The following is a 20,446-nucleotide window of genomic DNA, read 5'->3' on the forward strand; positions in this document are numbered from 1 at the left end:
TCAGATACAGTTAATTTAAAAAAAATAGAATTTGCTGATTTACCAAAACCAGTATGCTGATCATTTATATTTTGTCAGAAAACACATTGGGAAGAAAAATATAGCAAAGCAAGTTTCAAGAAACTTCTTTGAACCATGTGTTGAAATACTTTTCATGTTGCTGTATTTTACTGACTTGAATATGCGAGGGATATTTGAAAAGAACTTATTTAAATGTATCATTTAAAATAGTTTGACAACATTGTTGAGTTTTTAGCTATGACTGAATTTTGTCAAATGTGTTTTCTGTATCAGTTGATAAGATCATGGTTTGCTTTTAGCTTGTTGATGTGGTAGATTACATTAATTGCTTTTCTTTTTATGTTACTTTTCTAATGTTGAACCAACTTTGCATGACTGGAATAAATTGTTTCATTGTGATGTAGAGTTCTTTCTAAATATTGTTATATCTGATAATATTTTAATAAGGATTCTTTGTATATATGTTCATGAAAGATATTCTATAGATTTCCTATATTGTAATTTGTTTCTGGTCTTAGTATTTAGTGTGTCTGCTCTTTTGATTTTTCTCCATTCCCTTCTAGCTTTTGTCTGTATACATTCTCTGTGATTTTAACTGTGGGAAAATCATAGACAGGTCTTGTATTTATTCACTTAAATAATTAATCTCTAACTTCCATTCATTCCCAGCAAAGCATTTTTATGCTGCTTCATAACCTTTATTATATAGTTTTCGTTTAATAAGTTATATTTGAAATCCTGTTGAACTTTAAAATGAGGAATATCACTCAGCTAATTTTTACAGAAAGATGGTTATACTCAGAAATCTCTATTTCTTCTGTGGGATTAGAGTTACAGTACGTAATGATAAGAAATAACTTTACTGTGCTTTGGCTAATAAGGGGAAATGTCATAGCCCTTTGCGCTGACTCAGAAACTGTTTCTTACCACACGTAGTGGAACCGCACGCCTTACCCGTGTGGGGTAGTGCCACTTAGCGGGCCTGACTGGACAGTAGGTGGACAGTTCTTTTCTCACCCAGCCTTCTTTTGTCTTTTCTATCTTTCTCTTATATATCATTTCTTTTCCAACTTTTGTGTGGAAAATACAGTTCAATATGTTACTTACTTTTCTTGTAAATCTTATACTTCGTACTATCGAATAGTAAAACAATTAAATTAAAAAATCCTAAGTTGATTTCTCTGTTTGTTTGCTCAGTTTTTCTAACAAGTAAAAAGTTTTGCAGGATCTGACTAGGGCAGATGATGGCAGCAAAGAGGAAGTTTTAGGACTTACTAATTTGAATAAAAGTATAATTGATTATTAAGATTTTTAATGTAAAAATGACAAGGCATTCATATTTGCATCTGCTACTTTTCTGCAGGCAGAGAATCCTGCTAACGGGCCAGATTGTGGTTATGGCTCCTTTCACCAGCAGTACTGGCTTGACGGGAAGATCATTGCCGTGGGGGTGATCGACATCCTCCCCTACTGCGTGTCGTCTGTGTATTTGTACTACGATCCCGATTATTCATTTCTGTCCTTGGGTGTCTACTCTGCACTACGGTAAGCTGGCTTCTGAGTGCTGTAGCAGGGCATGTGGTGCTTTACATCAGTGCTCATTTTATTATATCTCATCGTCTAATATAGAAATCCTGTTTGATAGCACTTGACAATTTGTTTTTATCCTAGTCTCTTGATGCTGGTGTTTAGAAATACAGCTTTAGGAACAGAGGCAAGTGCCTGGTGGTATTTCCCTAGCTTGTTCGTCTAGACAGCTGTATCAGAAGTTACTGGATTCATGGGATGCTTTTCATATTTAGTTTATGTGCTTATTTAAGTTCTCTTGTCAAAACCATTTCTTAAATGTTATTACTGTTGTTTTGCTTGTCTTCACTGTCCTTACGTGCATATTTTGGTAAGGCTGAATGAATCTGGTGTAAATGAATGAAAGCAGTGTGAGTCTGTTGGAAGAAATACAGTCTTATAAGCTGCGTGGAACAGGACTGGGATGTCCCTGAGGGTCTCATTGGCTTTGTGACTCTCGTCAAAAGATGATGTCCTTTTTAGGGCCTTGGGAAGGCATATGTGACATACACACATATTTTCAGGTGTCTTACTGTGTTGTTCAAATGAGTGGGGTCTTACTCCAAGAAAATATTCTTATTCCTACACCTTGGGGGGTGTGTAGGGAGGGGGGTGGAAGGAAGGAGAGTGAAGAATTCTGTTTCTATTGTTTGTCTGCGAGCTTGAGACTCTTGTATCGCCTTTATCACCGGGTCATTTTCCCGCTTTCCCCGTCTGCGTGTGCGGGGTCAGCTGCTCGCGTCACGGTACAGTATCCTTTGAGATTATAGTGATGTGTGTGTGCTTTTTAACTTAAATTGTAGAAGTGAAGAGTTGGTAATTTCCCTTAATCACCACTTCACTTTAAAAAATTTTGTTACTGATTTTTTTGTGTTTGTGTTTCAGTCGCCTATAATAAAAAGAAGTTGTCTATCTGGGAATTTTTAATCCTGAAAGTTTTCAACTTAGTTTTCAATGCCAAATTATGACAAAATGACTGTAATGTCTTAACTATCTTTGTAATAGTTTTTTATTCTTTTGTGTTTAATTGGGTTTTGTATAAACAGTTAAACATAGTTGTGACTCTCAGTAAGAGTGTTGAAATGGGATCTGATGTGTAAAGCATCACATTTTCTACTTTACAAGTTTATTTCAGAAAAGATAACATTTTATTTGTACCAGAATCAGTCAGTACTTTGAGGATATTTCTATTTTCTGTTTTGTCTCATTTTTATATATCTATTACTTTATAGTGTGTAGCTATGGATTTTTCTAGACTTCTCAGATGAATATGAAGAATAGTATTTAATCTTTCATCATAAATCTCAGCCTAAGTATGAAATATTTCATGGCTCAGTAAGCTGAGAGAAATCCTATTTGATTTGAGATAGTAAATAACTAATTCCCAGCAAAACTGGAAGGATTTCTAGTCATGACTTGTCTATCTCTTGCAATTTCTAGAACTAGGGAGCTTTGAGGAAGTGGCGTGAAAGGTGCATGTGAGAGTGAGAGACGTCCCTTCAGTGCTCTTGGGAATAGTAGTTTTCCAGTTTATAGGGAAAGGCAGCTGGGAGATTGACGTCGATGCAAAATTGGGGAGACTAGGTTACAAGTTGCTAATTGCATTATTGATTTTAATGTATTTCAGTGAAGCCCATTCAGGTATTGTTCCTCCACTTTTTTCATTTTGTCATACAACCAGCATAGAGTTATTTTTAACATTTTCATCTACAATCAGTATAGACTTTTATGTAATCTAGTTTGCGGATTTGAAACATGTTTGATTGGAGATCATGAACATGTTTATTTTTTTAGCAAATGAATTTTAGAGAAGGAATTATTTTCTTTTACAGATGTTTGAGTACAATCTGTCCTGGCACCATTCACAGGCGTGGGTAAGACAGGGCTTCCAGCTTTGTCAGAGAAGAGAGCAAATTAGAAAATCAACTTAATTTTAGATATTGTGTTGCTTCTTGATATAAAGAAAATCATGGTGATTGGCCATTTTTATATAAGGTGGTCAGAAAAGCTCCCTACACAGGGGACATTTGAGGCACCAAGAAAGAAGATAAGGAGCCTGTCCTGTAAAAAGCTCATGTAAAGAGATGTCAGCCCCAGGGCCCTGAGGTGGCAGGAATGAGGAGAAAGATGGTCTGGTGGTCTTGGGAAAGGGAAGGCTGCGTTGCATGAGTGCCATAGGGGTGCAGAAGAGGCGGTGCTGGTGAAGAGGGGGCAGTGGAGGAGGGAGGGCCTTTCACCCAAGAGTGACACTAACCCCGGTGAGGGTGACAGGTATGGGAACTTACCTGGTCTGGTCGATGTTGTAAAGGCTACTGAGACTGCTCTGTGGGGTTACAGAGGAGCAAGAGTGGAAACAGGAAAACCAGTCAGGAGACGACTGCTGTCCCCCAGGGAAGCCATTATGGTGGCTTTGACCAAAATACCTGAAGTGGAGATGGTGAGAGGTGGTCAGATGTAGGCTGTATTTTGGAGATAGAACCACCTAGACTTGTTAGTGGATTAAACATAGGAATGAGAGAAGGTCAGTTAGGGATGACTCATGGGTTTGAGGCCTAAACAACTGTGGGAGCAGTAATGCAGCTAACTGAGCCGAGCGGAACAAGCTGGAGGAGGACCACAGCGTCTGCGCTGTCCTGGTCAGTGCTGGTGGTCCCGGGTTTGTTTGGACCTTGAAAGTGGATGAGTTCTAGGAATAGTAAGGTTTATTTTTTATAGTCTGCTTGGGGTTAAAAATACTTTTTAAGCTTCTGCACAGCACAAGAGACATTAACCAAAGCAGAAAGACACCCCACTGATTGGGAAAAAATCTTTGCATTCCATTCAGCTGATAAGGGACTGATCACAAAGATATACAAAGAACTCACAGGGCTCAACAAAAACAAAATAAATAATCCAGTCAAGAAATGGGTAGAAGAATTTAAAATACGTTTCTCCAAAGAGGAAATGCAAATGGCCAACAGGCATGTGAAAAAATGTTCAACATCCCTTATAATCAGGGAAATGCAAATCAAAACCACACTGAGATACCATCTTACACCAGTAAGAACGGCACATATCAAAAAAACAAGCAACAACAAATGTTGGCGAGGATGTGGTGAAAAAGGAATGCTCCTACATTGCTGGTGGGAGTGCAAACTGGTCCATCCACTGTGGAAAGCTCTCTGGAGGTTCCTCAGTCTACTAAAAATGGAGCTACCATACGACCCGGCAATTCAACTCCTAGGGATCTACCCAAAGGACACAAAAACAGTGATTGAAAAGAACACCTGTACCCCTATGTTTATTGCAGCACTATTTACAATAGGTAAAACCTGGAAACAACCCAAATGCCCAAAAATAGATGACTGGATCAAGAAGATGTGGCATATATACACAGTGGAATATTATTCAGCAATCAAAAAGATAAACTCATGCCATTCGCAGCAACGTGGACAGAGCTAGAAGGAGTGATGCTCAGTGAAATAAGCCAGAAGGAAAAAGAAAAATATCAGATGGTTTCACTTATAGCAGGAATATAGGGGAACCCAGTAAGACATCAGTGTAAAAAAATAATAACAGTACAAAACACAACAAAGCAAAAATGGACAATTTAAAATCAGAGACATTCTGCGGGGGAGGAGGAGGGAGAGGATCAGAGGCAGGGAGGGAAGAAAGTCAAGATACATTTCTAGGGCAATAACCCTTCAACAGTTAAAATTTGAACTGCAAAATGTGCAGGATATTTCCTTGAAAAATAAATTTTCTCCTTGAATTTCAAGGATCTATTGTTATTTTTTAAAAATAACAAGTCAAGAAAACCTTCAAGAAACATAGACAGACCAAACAACTTTTCTCATACTTTAGAAATGTACTGAAGCTTTGCTTTAAGCTCTCAAGTATGACCAGTCACTCAGTTGGGCAAATAAGATGAAATTCTGTGCCCACATTTATCTCATACAAATTCAAGCCATTTTAAGCATAAACTTTGCTGACAGTTTCTTTGTTCAAGTAATTCTCACCTGTGCCAACAAGTAGAGAAAAAGTGGTGAGATTAGCATAATTTTCCCTTCTTTGTGGGAAAATAAATATTAGAGTAGCATATAGACATAGGAAAGACTTATTCAGTTGAAAGTGTTTGATTGCGAATGGTCATAATAACAGTATTTTCCCTGAAATTTTTGGCTTTTGAGTTTTCCATAGTTTGCTGTACCATTTTTAACTTGCTAAACCCAGTCTTTCAGACTGATGAAATACACTGCTGAGGGGAGCAGCGGGCGTGGCAGGAGAGGTCTGTCTCGCCATGTGGGACCCTTGTTGGCGGCCGGGGATTGAACCGGCGCTGCAGAGAGGCTGTGGGCAGCTTCGCAGGGGTAATGAGTAACAATAACAATATTATATTAATTAGATCTCTTTAATTTTATGGTATTTGAATTTTGGGTCAACTACTATAAAGTATTTAGATGCATTTTCTCAAAATAAATTAGCGGGTTTTTGTGTATGTGTGTGTGTGTCTCTATATTAACAATCATCTTACAGTGTTTTAAAAATTATTTTTCATTGGATACATGGATCTTTTTTATAGCTTAATATTAAATTTTGTCATCCAATTACATAGTTCTTTGAATATTGGAACTGGAATTAACTGACTGGCTTCATTCTTCTTTTGACAGAGAAATTGCTTTTACGAGGCAACTTCATGAGGAGGCATCTCAGCTCAGCTATTATTACATGGGTTTCTACATTCATTCATGTCCCAAGATGAAATACAAGGTAAAGTTTATTTTCACACGTGTCTGCTATATATTTGTGTGATGAAAATTAGTGCTTTCATAGTTTCTCCTCATTTTAGTTTAACTGGCTTGTGTGTTTTCAGTGTAAATCATAATTTATTTTTCAGTGTCATAAACTTGTCATAGGATCTAGTTCATTCACTGCCTAGAGCTGTGCCTGACACATGGGCACTTAATATTTGGTTAATCTATAGAAATTAATCGAATTTATAGAAATCTCAGATATACTCAGGAACTTTCTGTAGGACCCTGCTCACTTGGGGTAGCACAGTACAGCCGTAAGGGAATCTACCTTCTCTGGGTACATCCTTATCCATTCTTTCTCCCCCATTCAGGTTTAGTTTTGTTTCCTTTGGTCCCCAAAACAGTCCAGAAAAAGTGGGGCTCTTCATAAGCAGGAAGCTATCTTTTTGACAATATAATATTTGCAAATGTTTATAAGGATTTCATTATAGAAATATGAATCTTTAGTTTGATTTTTTTATCTCAGGGCACAGGATTTGGACCTTTGAAGTGGGGATGAATTAAGGAAACCTATTTGCTGTCTCAGAAATCAAGCTTTCTGTGGTGTGTAATGCTCATACTTTGTAATTCCTCAGATTACTGGGAGATTTAAGTATGTTTTAGAACCTTTTTTTTTTAAGGTTTTACCTTTTATGACTCTCTCTAATGAAAGTGTTAGTAGCCCACTGTAAAAGCTGGAGTGGGCAGAAGCAGTATAAAGGAGCAGGTTTCCTGAGTCCCTCCCTCCCGAGTAACAACCACCAAGCCTGTTCTGCTTAGGGCACAGCTGTAAGCTCTAAAGATGCATAAGAATATAAGCATGACTCTTCCACTTAAAACTTGAATCTAGGTGAAGATTGGGGGCATTTTCCTTTTATAAAACCAGATTCTACTGTGGTCTGGTAAGTGACCTGGAGGTGGTGGGGTTTGCTACGCAGGTGTGGAAGAGGAAGGGGCCTAAGCAGGAGAGGTCCGAGAGGTATGGTGGCGTGAGGGGACGCGTGTTTCAAGGAGGAGCATGTGAAGGGATTCCTGGGAGACAGCGCCTGTGACGTGTTCACATAAGCAGGACTAACCAAAGAGCTGGGGAGGACCTTGAGCACTCCAGTCAGCTGGGAGTCATTGATAGTTTTGGAGCCGAGGGCATGGCATGTGTAAAGGAATATATTTAATACATTTAAAAATATATTCGTATGCATAAATTATGTTTTTTTTCAATTATGGGAAATTTAAAAACATGCCATATTGAAAAGTGTAATTGAACCCCTTGTGCCCATCACCCAGATCTAGCAATTATCAGTACATTTTACTTCATCTGTTCCTTCACCCCTTATTCCCACCACCGCCGTCTTTGGAATTATTTTGGAACTAATTCAGGTTGTCATTTCATCTCTAAGTATTTTAGTGTATTTCTAAACAATAAGAGCACATGATTACAGTCTTGCTATCACACTTCAAAAGTATTAATATAAACGTATTGTTAGATCCAGTCAGTGCTTTTATTTCCCCAGTCGTAATATTTCTATAGTTAGTTTGTTGGACTTAGTACCTAAACAAGGTCCATACGTTGTATTTGGTTGATGAGTCTCTTCAGTTTTTTGATCCCTAACGATATAGATAAGATCATAAAGACCAGCAAATTCAGGTCTCATGGAACTTCCATTTTCATAAGGACATAACAGTGTATTAATAAAGAAATGTCCCGAGAGGTGCCAAATATTAACTGGGTCTGACTGCTTTAGGTTTGGTCTAGGGAGGTCCTCTGAGGAGTCATGTTTAGGTGAAGATTTGAATGACAGAGGTAGTGGGGGAGGAGATCTAGGGTCATTTCAGGAAAGCAACAGCTGGGGCAGAGTTGCTTAGCTTTTGAGTCGCTGCTGTCCTCAGTTTGGCTGTACTTTGGATGACCTGAGCAGCTTTCTGAAAATGCTTGAGGGCCCTCTTTCAGAGATTTTGAATAATTGATTTTGTACATGGGAATCTGATTTTTTTTTTTAAAAGATTTATTTATTTATTTATTTATTTATTTATACAAGCACTGGGTACAGTCAGAAGCGCGGGAGGGTGAGAGAATCCACCAGAGCCAGAGCGGGGAGCAGGGCAGGCAGACTGACAAAATACACTGCTGAAGAGAGCAGCGGGCACGGCAGGAGAGGTCTGTCGCGCTATGTGGGACCCTCACTGGTGGCCAGGGATCAAACCGGCTCTGCAGAGGCTGCGGGCAGCTTCGCAGCCCAGTGCTCAACCACTGCACCACCAGGGGAGGCCCAGGAATCTGATTTTTAAAGCTCACGAGAATCCCATGTGAAGTCAGCCTCCAGCTTATTTTTCACATGTGAGAGCCTGGTGATGAATGGGAAGGTGACTTCTCACCTTAGAGCTGCCTGGTTTTTGTTTATTAAATTTGCTGCCAGTCATATTGAAGAAGTTCATATCTACAGTTCCTTATGTGGGGCCTGGAATTTTGAAGACTAATGGAGTAGTCTCTCGACTGGGGTTTCCCACCTGAGAGAAGTTTTCTTGTTTTTCTCCTCCCCTTGCCAGTCCTCTGTACTTGCAAACTCCTCATCCATCCTTTTGCAGCCTGGAAGTCACTCTTGCCAGTAATTTGTCTTCTAAGGCTAGATCTGATTCCTCTTGGGGGTGCTTCCTGGGGTGCCAGGGGTTCAGAGTGCAGACACCTGCACAGGATTTTTAAAGACTGAACTGTTAAATTGTAAGTGTATCACATAGTTTATATACATGCCTGTGGTTTATATGTGTGTGTGTTATTATATATGCTAACTTTTAAAAAAGTTTTTAAAAGCTTGTTGAAAAGCTTTCAGAATTTTTTTTTTAAAGATTTATTTGTTTATACAAGCACTGGGTACAGTCAGAAGCGCGGGATGGTGAGAGAATTCACCAGAGCCAGAGGGGAGAGCAGAGCAGGCAGACTGATGAAGTATACTGCTGAGGGGAGCAGCGGGCGGCAGGAGAGGTCTGCGCGCCATGTGGGACCCTCACCCGGGCGCCAGGGATCGAACCGGCGCTGCAGAGGCTGCGGGCAGCTTCGCAACCCAGCGCTCAACTGCTGCGCCACCAGGGAGGCCCCAGAATGTTTGTTACTTGCATGTAAAGTTTAGTTTATATTCCCTGTTGTGACTGTCTCCCATATATTTCAGAACTCCATGATTTCATTTGAACATAAAATTGGATTGCATAGAAATGGGGTTAGGTGTAATTTTAAAACTCTCTTCTCCGTGTGGCCTGTCAGTACTGCTGTAAGGCCGTTCTGTGATCTGAAGGTGTTTTGACTGGATTCCTTATCCAGACTTGTGTGCAGGCCAAAGTAAACAGCAGTTGCAGGCAGTCTGCTTTGGTATCATGACATGGCCAGACATCAGATAGTGGAAACATCAGAAAGGTTCTGAAATGTCAGAAAGGAAACAAAAGGGTAATTCATCTGTGATTAATCATTCTTAAACTCTGTGCCTCAGCTTGATGGTGGTCAGCCAGACCCTGGAATTCTGCACGAGTTTGCCTACAAGAAGGCCTTTGGCATTCCTGATAGAAAAGTACCTACAAAAAAACTGGAGTTTACAGAGCTGTATCTGCAAAATCACATGCTACTGAAATCCCCAAGCTCCTGAGCTTTTCAAAGTTTCCTGACCAGACAAATTAACAAATGTTATTTTACTGCCGTCCTACAGCCCAGGGGGATGCCTTGGGGTGCACGTGGTGGTGACTTCGCTACCGCTGGGCTGAAAGAAACACAGATGATCTCATCACCTACCCACAGCACAGAACAAAACACTGGAGTTTTTGATTCAGCATCTACTTTTCTTGATGTTAACTGTCCAATGAATTAGACATAGTCAGTAGAAAAGTTACCACAGAGTGATGTTAGTAAGGGCTTTTTGATGCCTCCTAGAGGCATGGGGAGGTAAAAATTCACATGCTCATCACAGATTTCCTGTTTCTGAAATTGTCGTATGTAGCCTTTTGCCACATCAGAGGCGCTTCTTGAAGGGTCATGTGTGCTGAGCGTTTCCTTGCAGAGGAGAAAATTGAAGCTCAGTATGGCTAACTTGCCCAAGTTCTGCATTTATTCTCACTTGAATTTCAGTAAACTTCAGACTTTAAAGCTTGAAACTCACATAAATGGCATTGATTATATGATTATGATGAAGGTGTTTATAGCTTTTATTTTAGGAGAATCCCGAAATACTTCCACATTAGTTAAAGTAAATGTTCACTGGGGGAGAAAAGCATTTTTAATCACCTGCCTTTTATTTTCCCTCCTTGTCACCTCTCTTTCCACAATGAAATGAAAACATGGTATCGTACATGATTCCTAACCTTTGAGAAACAGCAGTTATCTCTGGAGCTTTGGCAGAGCACTAACATCTGCGCTGTGCCCCACCCTGCTGCAGAAGAACGTTTGCTTCCCGCTGTGCACAGCCCCATTCTCTGACTGCCACAGGCTATGCTCTGTGCCCTTGAACTTCGCTTCCCCTGTACTCGGTGCTGTCGCTCTCATCTCACGTCTTTCACTCATCCCTGCGTGTGCCTGTCGTTGTGGTTTCCTTTCCAGACCAGGCTCGTGTACCAGTTCCTCAGCGAAGCTGTTCTGTCTCCCTCTTCAGCCCCCACCCACTGTACTCCCTGGGTGCTGAAGCTGGAGATGTCTCTCCCCTCTGTGAATTTTTGTAATTTCTTGGCACTTTGACCGTGTTCTCAAGCCCTCGATGTCTGTAGGTGTCCGTGACCTGCACGTGTTTATGTCAGCGTTTGTGGAGCCCTACTCTGTGTCAGACAGCGGCTGGCTGCCTTGCCTGCCTCCTGGACCCCAGCGTGTGCTGTGCTTGCACTGTAAGGCTGTGATCTGACATACTGTATTACAGTAAAAATACTTGATTTCCCGTCTTTCTCGTTAATCTCTAAGCTTATCGAGGAGTTTGAGCTCATTTATTATTTATTTAGCAGCAATCTCTGATTTATAGTAAATGTTAAATATTTGGTATGGGTGGTTAGAGATTTGAGGATAGTGAATCATTTGATCGTCAGCTGGGTGGAAGTGTGTAACTGTGCCAGATAAAGTGGCATCATTTGGCATTTCTTTAGGGAATCTTTTTATAATTACAGCAATAATTATAATTACATTAATTAAAGATATTTATTTAAAAGTAACGAGAAAGTTGTTATATTCGAGTTGTCAGATAAACAGTGATGCTACTCTTGCATTGCAATCCTGTATCTTTTGATGGTCATAATGGGGCTGAGGTGGTGGGCGGAGTGTGCTGCTGGCATCTCGTCCGGGGAAGCCAGGAGTGCTACCAAATACTCTGCAATGCACAGGACAGGACAGCCTCTGGCAGCAAAGAATTCTCTGGCCTAAAATGTCAGTATTGCCCAGATTGAGAAACCCTTGCTAAAGGGTCACACACTTGCCATTGCAGTTTGTAAGGCTTTTCTAGTTGTTGAGTTTGAATTACGTTGGGTGATTTGACAACTGTTGTCAAAAAAGAACTGCCAGGAAGAGTAATGGTGGGTTCACCATAACAGTCTTGAGATAAACTACCCCATGTGATACTCCAGAGAGAAGTTTCCCGTGTATAATTCATGCCTCTGTGCAGCTGTAAACTCATTGATGACCCCAGGACTGTCTTAAATTTTCTTTGGGGGCTCAATGTGGCCTTCATGTCAGCTGAAGGGCAATTTAATGTTTCTGTACAATGACATGTGTCTAGCGAATGATGAAGGGCAGCAGCAACCACATAAAAGGTTAAAATTTTCAACATGTGGTGCTTTCTTCTAGTTCTGATGTGCATGGCAGGGTCTCTCTTTAGTATTTTTAAATCATTCTGTTTTTCTTGTCGTTGTAGAAATAAAAAGAAATGATAGCTTCCTAATAACCAAGTGAATTGAGCTATTCTTACTCTATGGCTAAATCCACTTGCTCTTTCTCAGCACACACAGCACAGTGTTGTGGACACATTTTCCGGTGCGGCGGCTTGACTGGACAGAGGTGTTTGGCACATCCCACAGTAGCATATGAAGCACATTCCTTGCCTAGTATCCCTCCTTGGTATTGATGGTACAGTGAAAACCCATTCCCACCCTCCCCCACCCCAGCACACTTCATCCTGGCTCAGGACTTCTTTCCTCGCCATATCCATTCTAGAAGAATAAAGCAACTGTAAAACTTTCATACCTGACACTTTCAAAAGCCTTATTGTCTTCAGTTTGTGGCCTTAACTGAAGGGTAACAACCTGGCCAGCATCTGTAGTGGGGCATTCAGCAGGCAATTGAAAGCGACGATGCTGCTGCAGGAGGCCTCCCCGCTGGCCCCTCGCTCCCTTCCAGCTCCTGTCCAGTCTCAACCGCAGGATTGGTCAGGGACAGTGGACACGGTGTGAAAATTGTTTTGCTAGAAAACCTGTCTCGCACGGTTCTCTTAAATCCAGATGCCTACGTTGGTCTTCGGGGCTTCCCTTCCCACTTCCTCCCTGTGCAGCTTCAGCACAGCCGTGCCCTCGCGGCACGCGCCCGTTCTCCTTCCCGCCGCTCCCGGCTCTGCTCTCTTGTAAGACAGGATTACATTTGACTCCCATGCTGCGCGTCCTGTCCGGCGTGACCACCCCGCTTTTTCAGGATCACTTCACCCGGTATGTAGTCCTAGATACAATCTAACCTGTGATCCATGTGGGGATCGGCACTTACCCCTCCCCATTTTTCCCTGCTGTGTTTGTTCTGCGCGGAGAAGTCCGGTGCACTCCGGTGTCCGCCACGCCTCTGCCTCTTTGCTGCGGGAAATTGCTGTTTCTGTGGATGTTGTCAGGAGTGACGCTTTTGAGTTCAGGTTGCTGTGCTCAGCAGCACGTGCCTTGGCCATTTGGACCAGTAGGCGGGAGGACTCCACTCCCCCTCACAAACAGTAATGAAAGCCCCGAGGTAGAGGAGTGCTTCACTGACACCGGTCCACAAGCGGTGAATTACACGCGTGTTTTTGTGAATGTGCATGTTGATACCAAGGACAGAGTCCGGTAGGTTTCGTTCATCTGGCTTTCAAGGGGTTTGGGAGTCAGATGATACCAAGATGAGAAAGCTGTGAGAGGGAGAAGGGGAGCGGATGAAAATACCCACCAGAGCCCCCGCCGCTGGGGTCACAGTGACCCGTAGACCTCTTGCCAGCTCTTGAGTTCGATCTTTGTCTGGCTTTCCTCCGCTCCCTCGAGGGTCCCTGGGACCGGGGCTCTCTGGAGCCTGACCCTGCACGGGTAATGTTGCTGCCCTCATTTTCTTAAGTGCCTCCCTAAAATGCTCTGTTCCTCTCCTCCGTTAGTACCCGCCACTTACGGGCTCACCTGCCTGAATTTCTTTGTTTCCTCAATGCAAAGAGCCAAACCAATACATTCGTCTGTGAGCGGTGTGGATGCGCAAGAGACCAGGCTTGCGCCGCGGTGGCTCCCTGTGCCTGTCCCTGCGTGGGCAGTGGCAGTGGTCAGTGCCTTTGTGGGCCGTTCTTGTCAACGAACCATGTGCCCACCCAAGGCTGAGAGAGAGAGTAAGGAGGGGAGCAGCTGCTAAAATATTCCCTGTAAGTAGGACTTGATAAATTCCCGTATTATGAATAGTTTTCAGTGAAACATTTCATTTTCTATTTGCAAGCTCTTGTCCTTCAGTTGTGATGAGGGGGTTCCAAGGAGGGACTTCTGGGCCATGTTTGTGTCTGGACTCGATGTCCTGTTTAATGAGAGAAAGCTGCACATAACTGACAAAACTAATGTCAACAGCTGGTAGAGGTTATTATCTGGAGTTTGAAAATACCGAAACCGATTACTGAGGTTGAGAATATTTTTCCCTGAAAATTTTGAAAAGCCAAATGATGTGGTCAGATTCTTTGTGGTCATGAAAGAGACACATTTTTAAGGGCCTCACACCTTAGAGACAGAGCAGGCCCTCTCATTCTTGCCTGAATCTGAAAACGGAGGTCAAGGTGGTAGTAATGAGTTTACAGTTTTTCCTAGGATACATAATATTTGCTTTTATAACTTGGAACTAAACTAAGTTTAACTTAATTTGAACAGCAATTTTCCCAGGGTTTGCTGCTTCTTACTGCACGTTTGGCTAGGCAAAGTTTTGGATTTAATTTCAAATCAAATTATGGCAAAGGATTGAAGAGAAGGGAAAAAATATACAGTGAAAAAATGTGTGTCTTTCAGTCATTCCTCAGTAAAATCATTATCATTAACAATTGTTTTGGGGGACAAAAATATTTGTTTCAGCTTATTTTGTAAGCGGAAACACTGAAAATCAGAAACATCACTTACTTAAACAAACTATAGCTTCATTCCTGTGGATTTCAAGGTAGGCAGACTCTTCAGGTGCTGCCTGGCCTCCTCCATGGGCAGATACTCAGAGGCTTAGGAAAAGAAGATCCTGTGTTTTTTAGATCCCTCTGGCTTCTCTGTGAGCATGTACTGATTTTTTTTAGTTTTTAAATTTCCTTCCCATCAATTTTGGGTGAACAGTGGAAAAAACCACCAGTAGCCGGACACCCCCAGCTATGTGTATGCGCCTCTGGGGTGATGGGGTCAACTCTCATCCGCCACCCCTGTGAGTGGAGAATTTGGAATCAGCCTCCTTGAAGCGACTTTTCTGCCCTGTCTGTGCCTGTAGCCCCGCATTCCAGTACATTCCTGTGAAGTGGCACAGCTCCTGGCTCGTAAGGGCAGCATCATGAGAACGATAACATATTTTTCATATTTTTGGACATAGAATCCTAGAAAGAAGAATCTAGATGCTAAGCATTTTTTGCTTTTTTCACATTAAAACTAATAAACTCATTCCCAGAGGCTTTGTTAAATTCTTTTTTGCGGGTCAGTTTAATAGGATTGGTGAGTTTTAGCTGAAAATCTGGCCAGCAGTTTTACTTGTTTTCTGAGCCTGGGGTAAACGTAGATGGAGGTTAATCCAGCTCAGCTCTGGAAACCTGGCCATTCCCCAGCACGGCCCAAGGCCCACAATTAGTATTCTAAGTGAGATGGTAAAACCAGAGGGCTCAGGCCCATATTATTGTATTATTGTATTGTTGTTAATACTCAACTATTTATTGAATGTATTAAATGGCATATATTTAAGTTAAATATATTAAATAAAATAAAAACTATTGAAAATATTTTCAGACTTTTAAGAAGTTGCAGTAAAAGGGATAGAAGTATACTTTGCAGATCCTTGACTCATAGTCACCCACTGGGAACATTTTACACACTTTGCTGTGTCTGTTAGTCCAGCTGTCGCTCCCTTCCTTCCTGCCTCCCTTGTGCTCGCTCACCCAGTATATGCAGAGATACTTGAATATGTGCCTTTGTACACTTACTTCCACATATATTTTTTTATCCATTTGAAGACAAGTTGATTCTATTCTGGGTGCATTTTATAAGTAAGCATTTATAATTGTTCTTTCAGGCAGTTCTCCTAACAGTCCTATTTATGGGTGTTATTTTCACCATTTTATAGCTGAGAAGCTACAGAGTAGAAGGGTTTAAATACCCCATCCCTGTCCCTAAAACTCACTCCTGCTGGAGTGGAGATGGACAGACAGTGGGTAGGTGGGACAGGCCTGCACCTGCTTCATGTGCTGCTGCCCCTGTAGGAAACTGCCAGTGTTAAGACTTTCCTAGGTTTTAAACCCCACTGAGTCATCACAGGCTAATTGAGTCCATATTTCATCTCTTCTTCGACTGGCATTTTTTTTCCTTATTTTCAGATTTTAAAATCTTGATGTAACAGCAGAGGATGATGTCACTGTCATTTCATGCGTGCGTATGTGAATTGGGTTAATTTTGGACAACTGGTCTCCTGACATCATCAGTGGTGGCCACTTGGGAGCGGGGTGTCTGGTTTCCATTTTCCTCTTCAAGGGGAGAGTAATATGGATGACCAGCTCCAAGGGGTGGAAGGGTTCTTGTGTTTTATTTAATGTTGTGGACTTGCTGGAAGACTAGACACGCTAACTTTTTGCAAGTAAAGTATGTAAGTATTTTGAAAAGATATCCAAAATCTCAACAGTTTGAATTTGTACCGCTTCTGTGAAAATGATTAAAGGTCATTGAGTGGAATAACTCGTGCAGTGGTAGATTTGCCTTCCTTGAAATGGTTATTTTCCTCTTGCTTCTGTTTGCCCTACCCCATTCTGTGCTTTTTTTTTTTTTTAATTTTAGAAATAATTCCTCTTGTTGAAAAACAAATAAATAAAGGGAGTATTAAGAATAAAAATTGCCTACACTTTTTTCACCAGGGTTCACCTATCTTGATATTTTGCCATATTTTCTTAGGCTTTTGTGGACCTTCATGTGTTTCCTCACAGCTGTTATTAGTGATGTTTACGATTTTCTTTCTCCCTTTTCCCACTTACTCCATAAGTATTTTCTATAAACTCCTGTGTCTGTGAGGGTTGTAATATAATAATGTGCCATCATTTATCATTCTTTCCACTTCTTTTTGCTATAAATAATGTGTGTCATATATCTTTTTGGGTTTTTTTTTTTTTTGAGATTTTTATCGCAGAATTAGTTCTTTTGCACCCTTATGCAAAATGAAATTTTTGTACAAGGAGAGTAAAGAAACATCATGTACTAGAAGCTACTTAAGATTAAACCTTCACAGGAACATAACAAAGGATGCTTCTGTTTTAGGAAAATAAGCCAGTTGATTTTCTGTTTCCATATTTGTTAAAAATCTTACATGAAATTTATTTAATTTGACTGCTTTTAGTTCTCTATATTTACCGATAAAATCTAAGTTTATCTCCCTGTTCCTATAGTTTGTTGGCTTTGTTAAGGCAGCGATACATTTTATACTGCCCTCTCAGAGTCGGGAGTCCATCTCTTGTGGCTATTTTAACTTCAAATTGAGTACTAAAAGGTTACTTTTGTTCTCTCAGTACTTCCCAGCCTTACTTTGTCAGATCTCAAGAGGACAATAAGGAAAGTTGAATAACTCAGTGATGTCAGCCTCCTTTGTAATAAAAGGAAATAAAAGTTCTACTATTTTTAAATTTATTTCTCAGAAGAGGGTAGTTTGGCAGGAAAAATGAGGAATACCTCAAGCAATATAAAGATAGATAGTTGTCATTTGCCTTGTTTGTTCTTTTTTCCCTTCCTTGGTGTCCCTGGAACATGACAGCTCTGTAGGCACTGCAGTGGGGCAGCGTAGTGCCCTGTTTTGAGCCAGGCCTCCGGCCTCCCTACCCAGTGCTTCCATCTCCTGCCCGTTCAGTTTATCTCTTGGTGCCTTCCTTCCGTTCCCTCCATCTGAATGCTACGGCTGGCAGACTACACTTGAGCCTGTCGGCAGGTTAATGTTCATCAGTTTTGTTTTTTGTTTTAAAGATTTATTTATTTATGCATACAAGACCTGGGGTACAGGCCAGAGATGCAGGGGGGTGAGAGGATTCACCAGAGACAGAGTGGGGAACAGAACAGGCAGGCTGAAATACACTGCTGAGGGGAGCAGCCGGCGAGACAGGTCTGCTGTGCCATGTGGACCACTCCCTGGCCGGCTAGGGATTGAACTCGTGCTGCAGAGGCTGCGGATTGCTTCATAGTGCGGTGCTTAACCCCTTGCGCCACCAGGGAGGCCCTGTTCATCAGTTTTTTTAATTAAATTTTACCTGTAATTTTAATGATACAACAAATATCAAGTAAACTGATGAGAGGTGTTTTGAAAAATAGTTGTTTGTAGTAAACTTAATTTGAGTACTTTGGATAGGCCCAAAAATGAATCAGTAAATTGCTGCCGAATTAGCTGGGCTGAGATAGCTGAAAGAGTTTGGGGTAAAAAGAAAATCCATAAAAATCTGGAAAGATTCTACTTTACATATTCAAGACCCAGTAACCATAAGTCACAATCAAATAACGTCTCACGAATCAAATAGCGTTTAATAAATGTGCAGCGTGTTTTATTTAGCTTAACGTGTTTAAGATATGTTTGTATGAATCCCCCTACACACACACACACACACACACACAATGTAACGGGCATTTTCAATTAATTCTCCTCTATATCTGTTCACTTTGAATGACCTGTTTAAACTATATGTAGTTGAAGATGCTCAAGCAAATTGTGGTTCCAGTTCTAACAGGATTGCCTGTTAGACAAATAGGTCTAACAAATCAGTATTTCCGTGTAGCTTATAAGCCTTCAGCTTTCTCGTTTTAGGATTTGAGAACCACTGAAAGCGCCTTGTGCTTGTCTCCTTTCAGAGTTGTCATATTTGTTCGTTTCATTCTTCCAGTCCTCCGCCATCCTGCAATTTGGTGTTCAGTCCCAGTCTATGTTGGCGTGTCTGTAACTTGAGTTGGGTATTGCTGTTACTGTCTCCTGCTGCTTTTAGTTTTCTGGAGCCATCTCTAAATGACATTCCTGACTAATTGCAGGTCAATCTGTAAATTCTGTATCTGGTCATCAGAGTCTGGACTGTCACAGTTTAAGCCCAGGTTCTGTCAGTGGCACTGTAAAAAATCACTATTTTACATGTTTAATTTTAGAAACTTTCTGGTAATGTTATGGCTTTTATACATTTATATTAAATTTGCAGTAATAAGAACTGTTTTTTAAGAAACCTTTTTTATTGAGGCATATTATAAATAAACATGGACAAATGTGCAGAGCCCCATAAATATCACAAGATAAACACATGGGTCCTCGTTGTCTACTGGAAATTGAAATTCCCACCCTGGCACCATTCTGTAAAGGGCCAGATAGGGGTATTTTAGGGTTATGAGCACGTGGTCTGCCATGGCAGTGAAAGGAGCCATGGGAGATACGTAAACAAAAGGGCAAACCGTGCTCTAGTAAAACTTCATTTATGGACATTAAAGTTTGGATATCATACAGTTTTCACATGTCAAAGTATTATTTCTCTCTTGATTTCTTTTCAACCACCAAAAAAAAAAAGTAAAGACCATTCTTGAATTGTGGGGGCTAGAATTTACGAGCCCCCACTTTCCAGCCCACCACTGACCTCCTTCTAGCTCACTCCCCTGCTAATCCCGCATATATGCATCTAAATTAGCCGCATTGTCATCATCTCATCATAGCCTTCATTTGCCTGCAATCACAGAACCCAACTGTGAGGACAATTTGCTATGTGAAGTTAGAAGATAGAATTCCCCTGCTGTTTCTAGAACACATACTGTCAACTTGGGATACAAATATTAATGGATTCTTGCCTCCATAACTTTAAACTTACACTCTATGAGGTAATAATCCATGAGTTATTCCACAGTGATTTGCAGACTAAACATAATGCTGATTGATTACCTTTGTATACTTTTTCCTTTTATAAAACTTAACTTTCCACATACTTCATAGTTTGAAGTTATTCTAAATTTAAAGCATTATAATTTGTTAGTCATGATGTAACTATTGTGAGTGCTAAATAGTATAGTTAAAAGCCATTACTTGTCACCCACATGGTGGACATGGAAAAAGCAAATGTTTAATTGGGCCAGAATTTACTAGACCTGCCTGAATGAGGCACTGTGAGGACCTGCTGTGAATAGATCAGTTTCATGGTGCTACAGGATTAGACATAGGCGCTGTTTGCAGGGAGCTCTTGGACAGGATAACCACTTACAGGACTGTCCTGCAAGATCAAATGTGCAAATTCTTGAAAAAAAGCAATACAGGTGCACAGTGAACGGTAGTATATCTTCATTGAATCTGATCTTCACCCCCAATTTTGAAAATTTCAAACCTATGGAAGTTGAAAGAGCCATGGAATGAGTACTCATTTGCCTTCACCTGGCATCACAATTACCAGCATCTTACCAGATTTGCTATGTCTCCTTGTGTGCACACATGAGGAGTTTCTAGAAGGTGGGGGGGCAGCATGTATATATTTCCCTCTAAACCATTTGAGAGGCAGTATTGGGGATCATGGCATCTCACCCCCAAGTACTTTAGCATAGATCTCCCCAAGAAAAGGATAGTCTCATACTTAGCTATCCTGTTACCACTCTCAAGAAATTTAATATTCTTACAGTAATAGAATCAGATACACAGTCAGTATTCAAGGTTCCCAGTTTGTCCAATAATT

At 41.0% G+C, this 20,446-nt stretch overlaps 1 protein-coding gene across 10 annotated transcripts in view; it reads left to right on the forward strand.

The window, feature by feature from the left end:
- Positions 1–20,446, forward strand: part of ATE1 (arginyltransferase 1) — a 101,569-nt gene that overhangs the window by 37,283 nt on the left and 43,840 nt on the right. For all 10 annotated transcript variants that reach the window (XM_037497277.2, XM_037497281.2, XM_037497282.2 and 7 more), the window contains 2 exons: positions 1,385–1,566; positions 6,237–6,336. In XM_037497277.2, coding sequence (XP_037353174.1) covers positions 1,385–1,566; positions 6,237–6,336 — 282 coding nt within the window. The remainder of the gene's footprint in view (positions 1–1,384; positions 1,567–6,236; positions 6,337–20,446) is intronic.

This window comes from Talpa occidentalis, unplaced genomic scaffold (assembly GCF_014898055.3).
Source record: "Talpa occidentalis isolate TD23 unplaced genomic scaffold, MPIMG_talOcc4v2.1 talOcc4.8, whole genome shotgun sequence".
Lineage (NCBI taxonomy): Eukaryota > Metazoa > Chordata > Mammalia > Eulipotyphla > Talpidae > Talpa > Talpa occidentalis.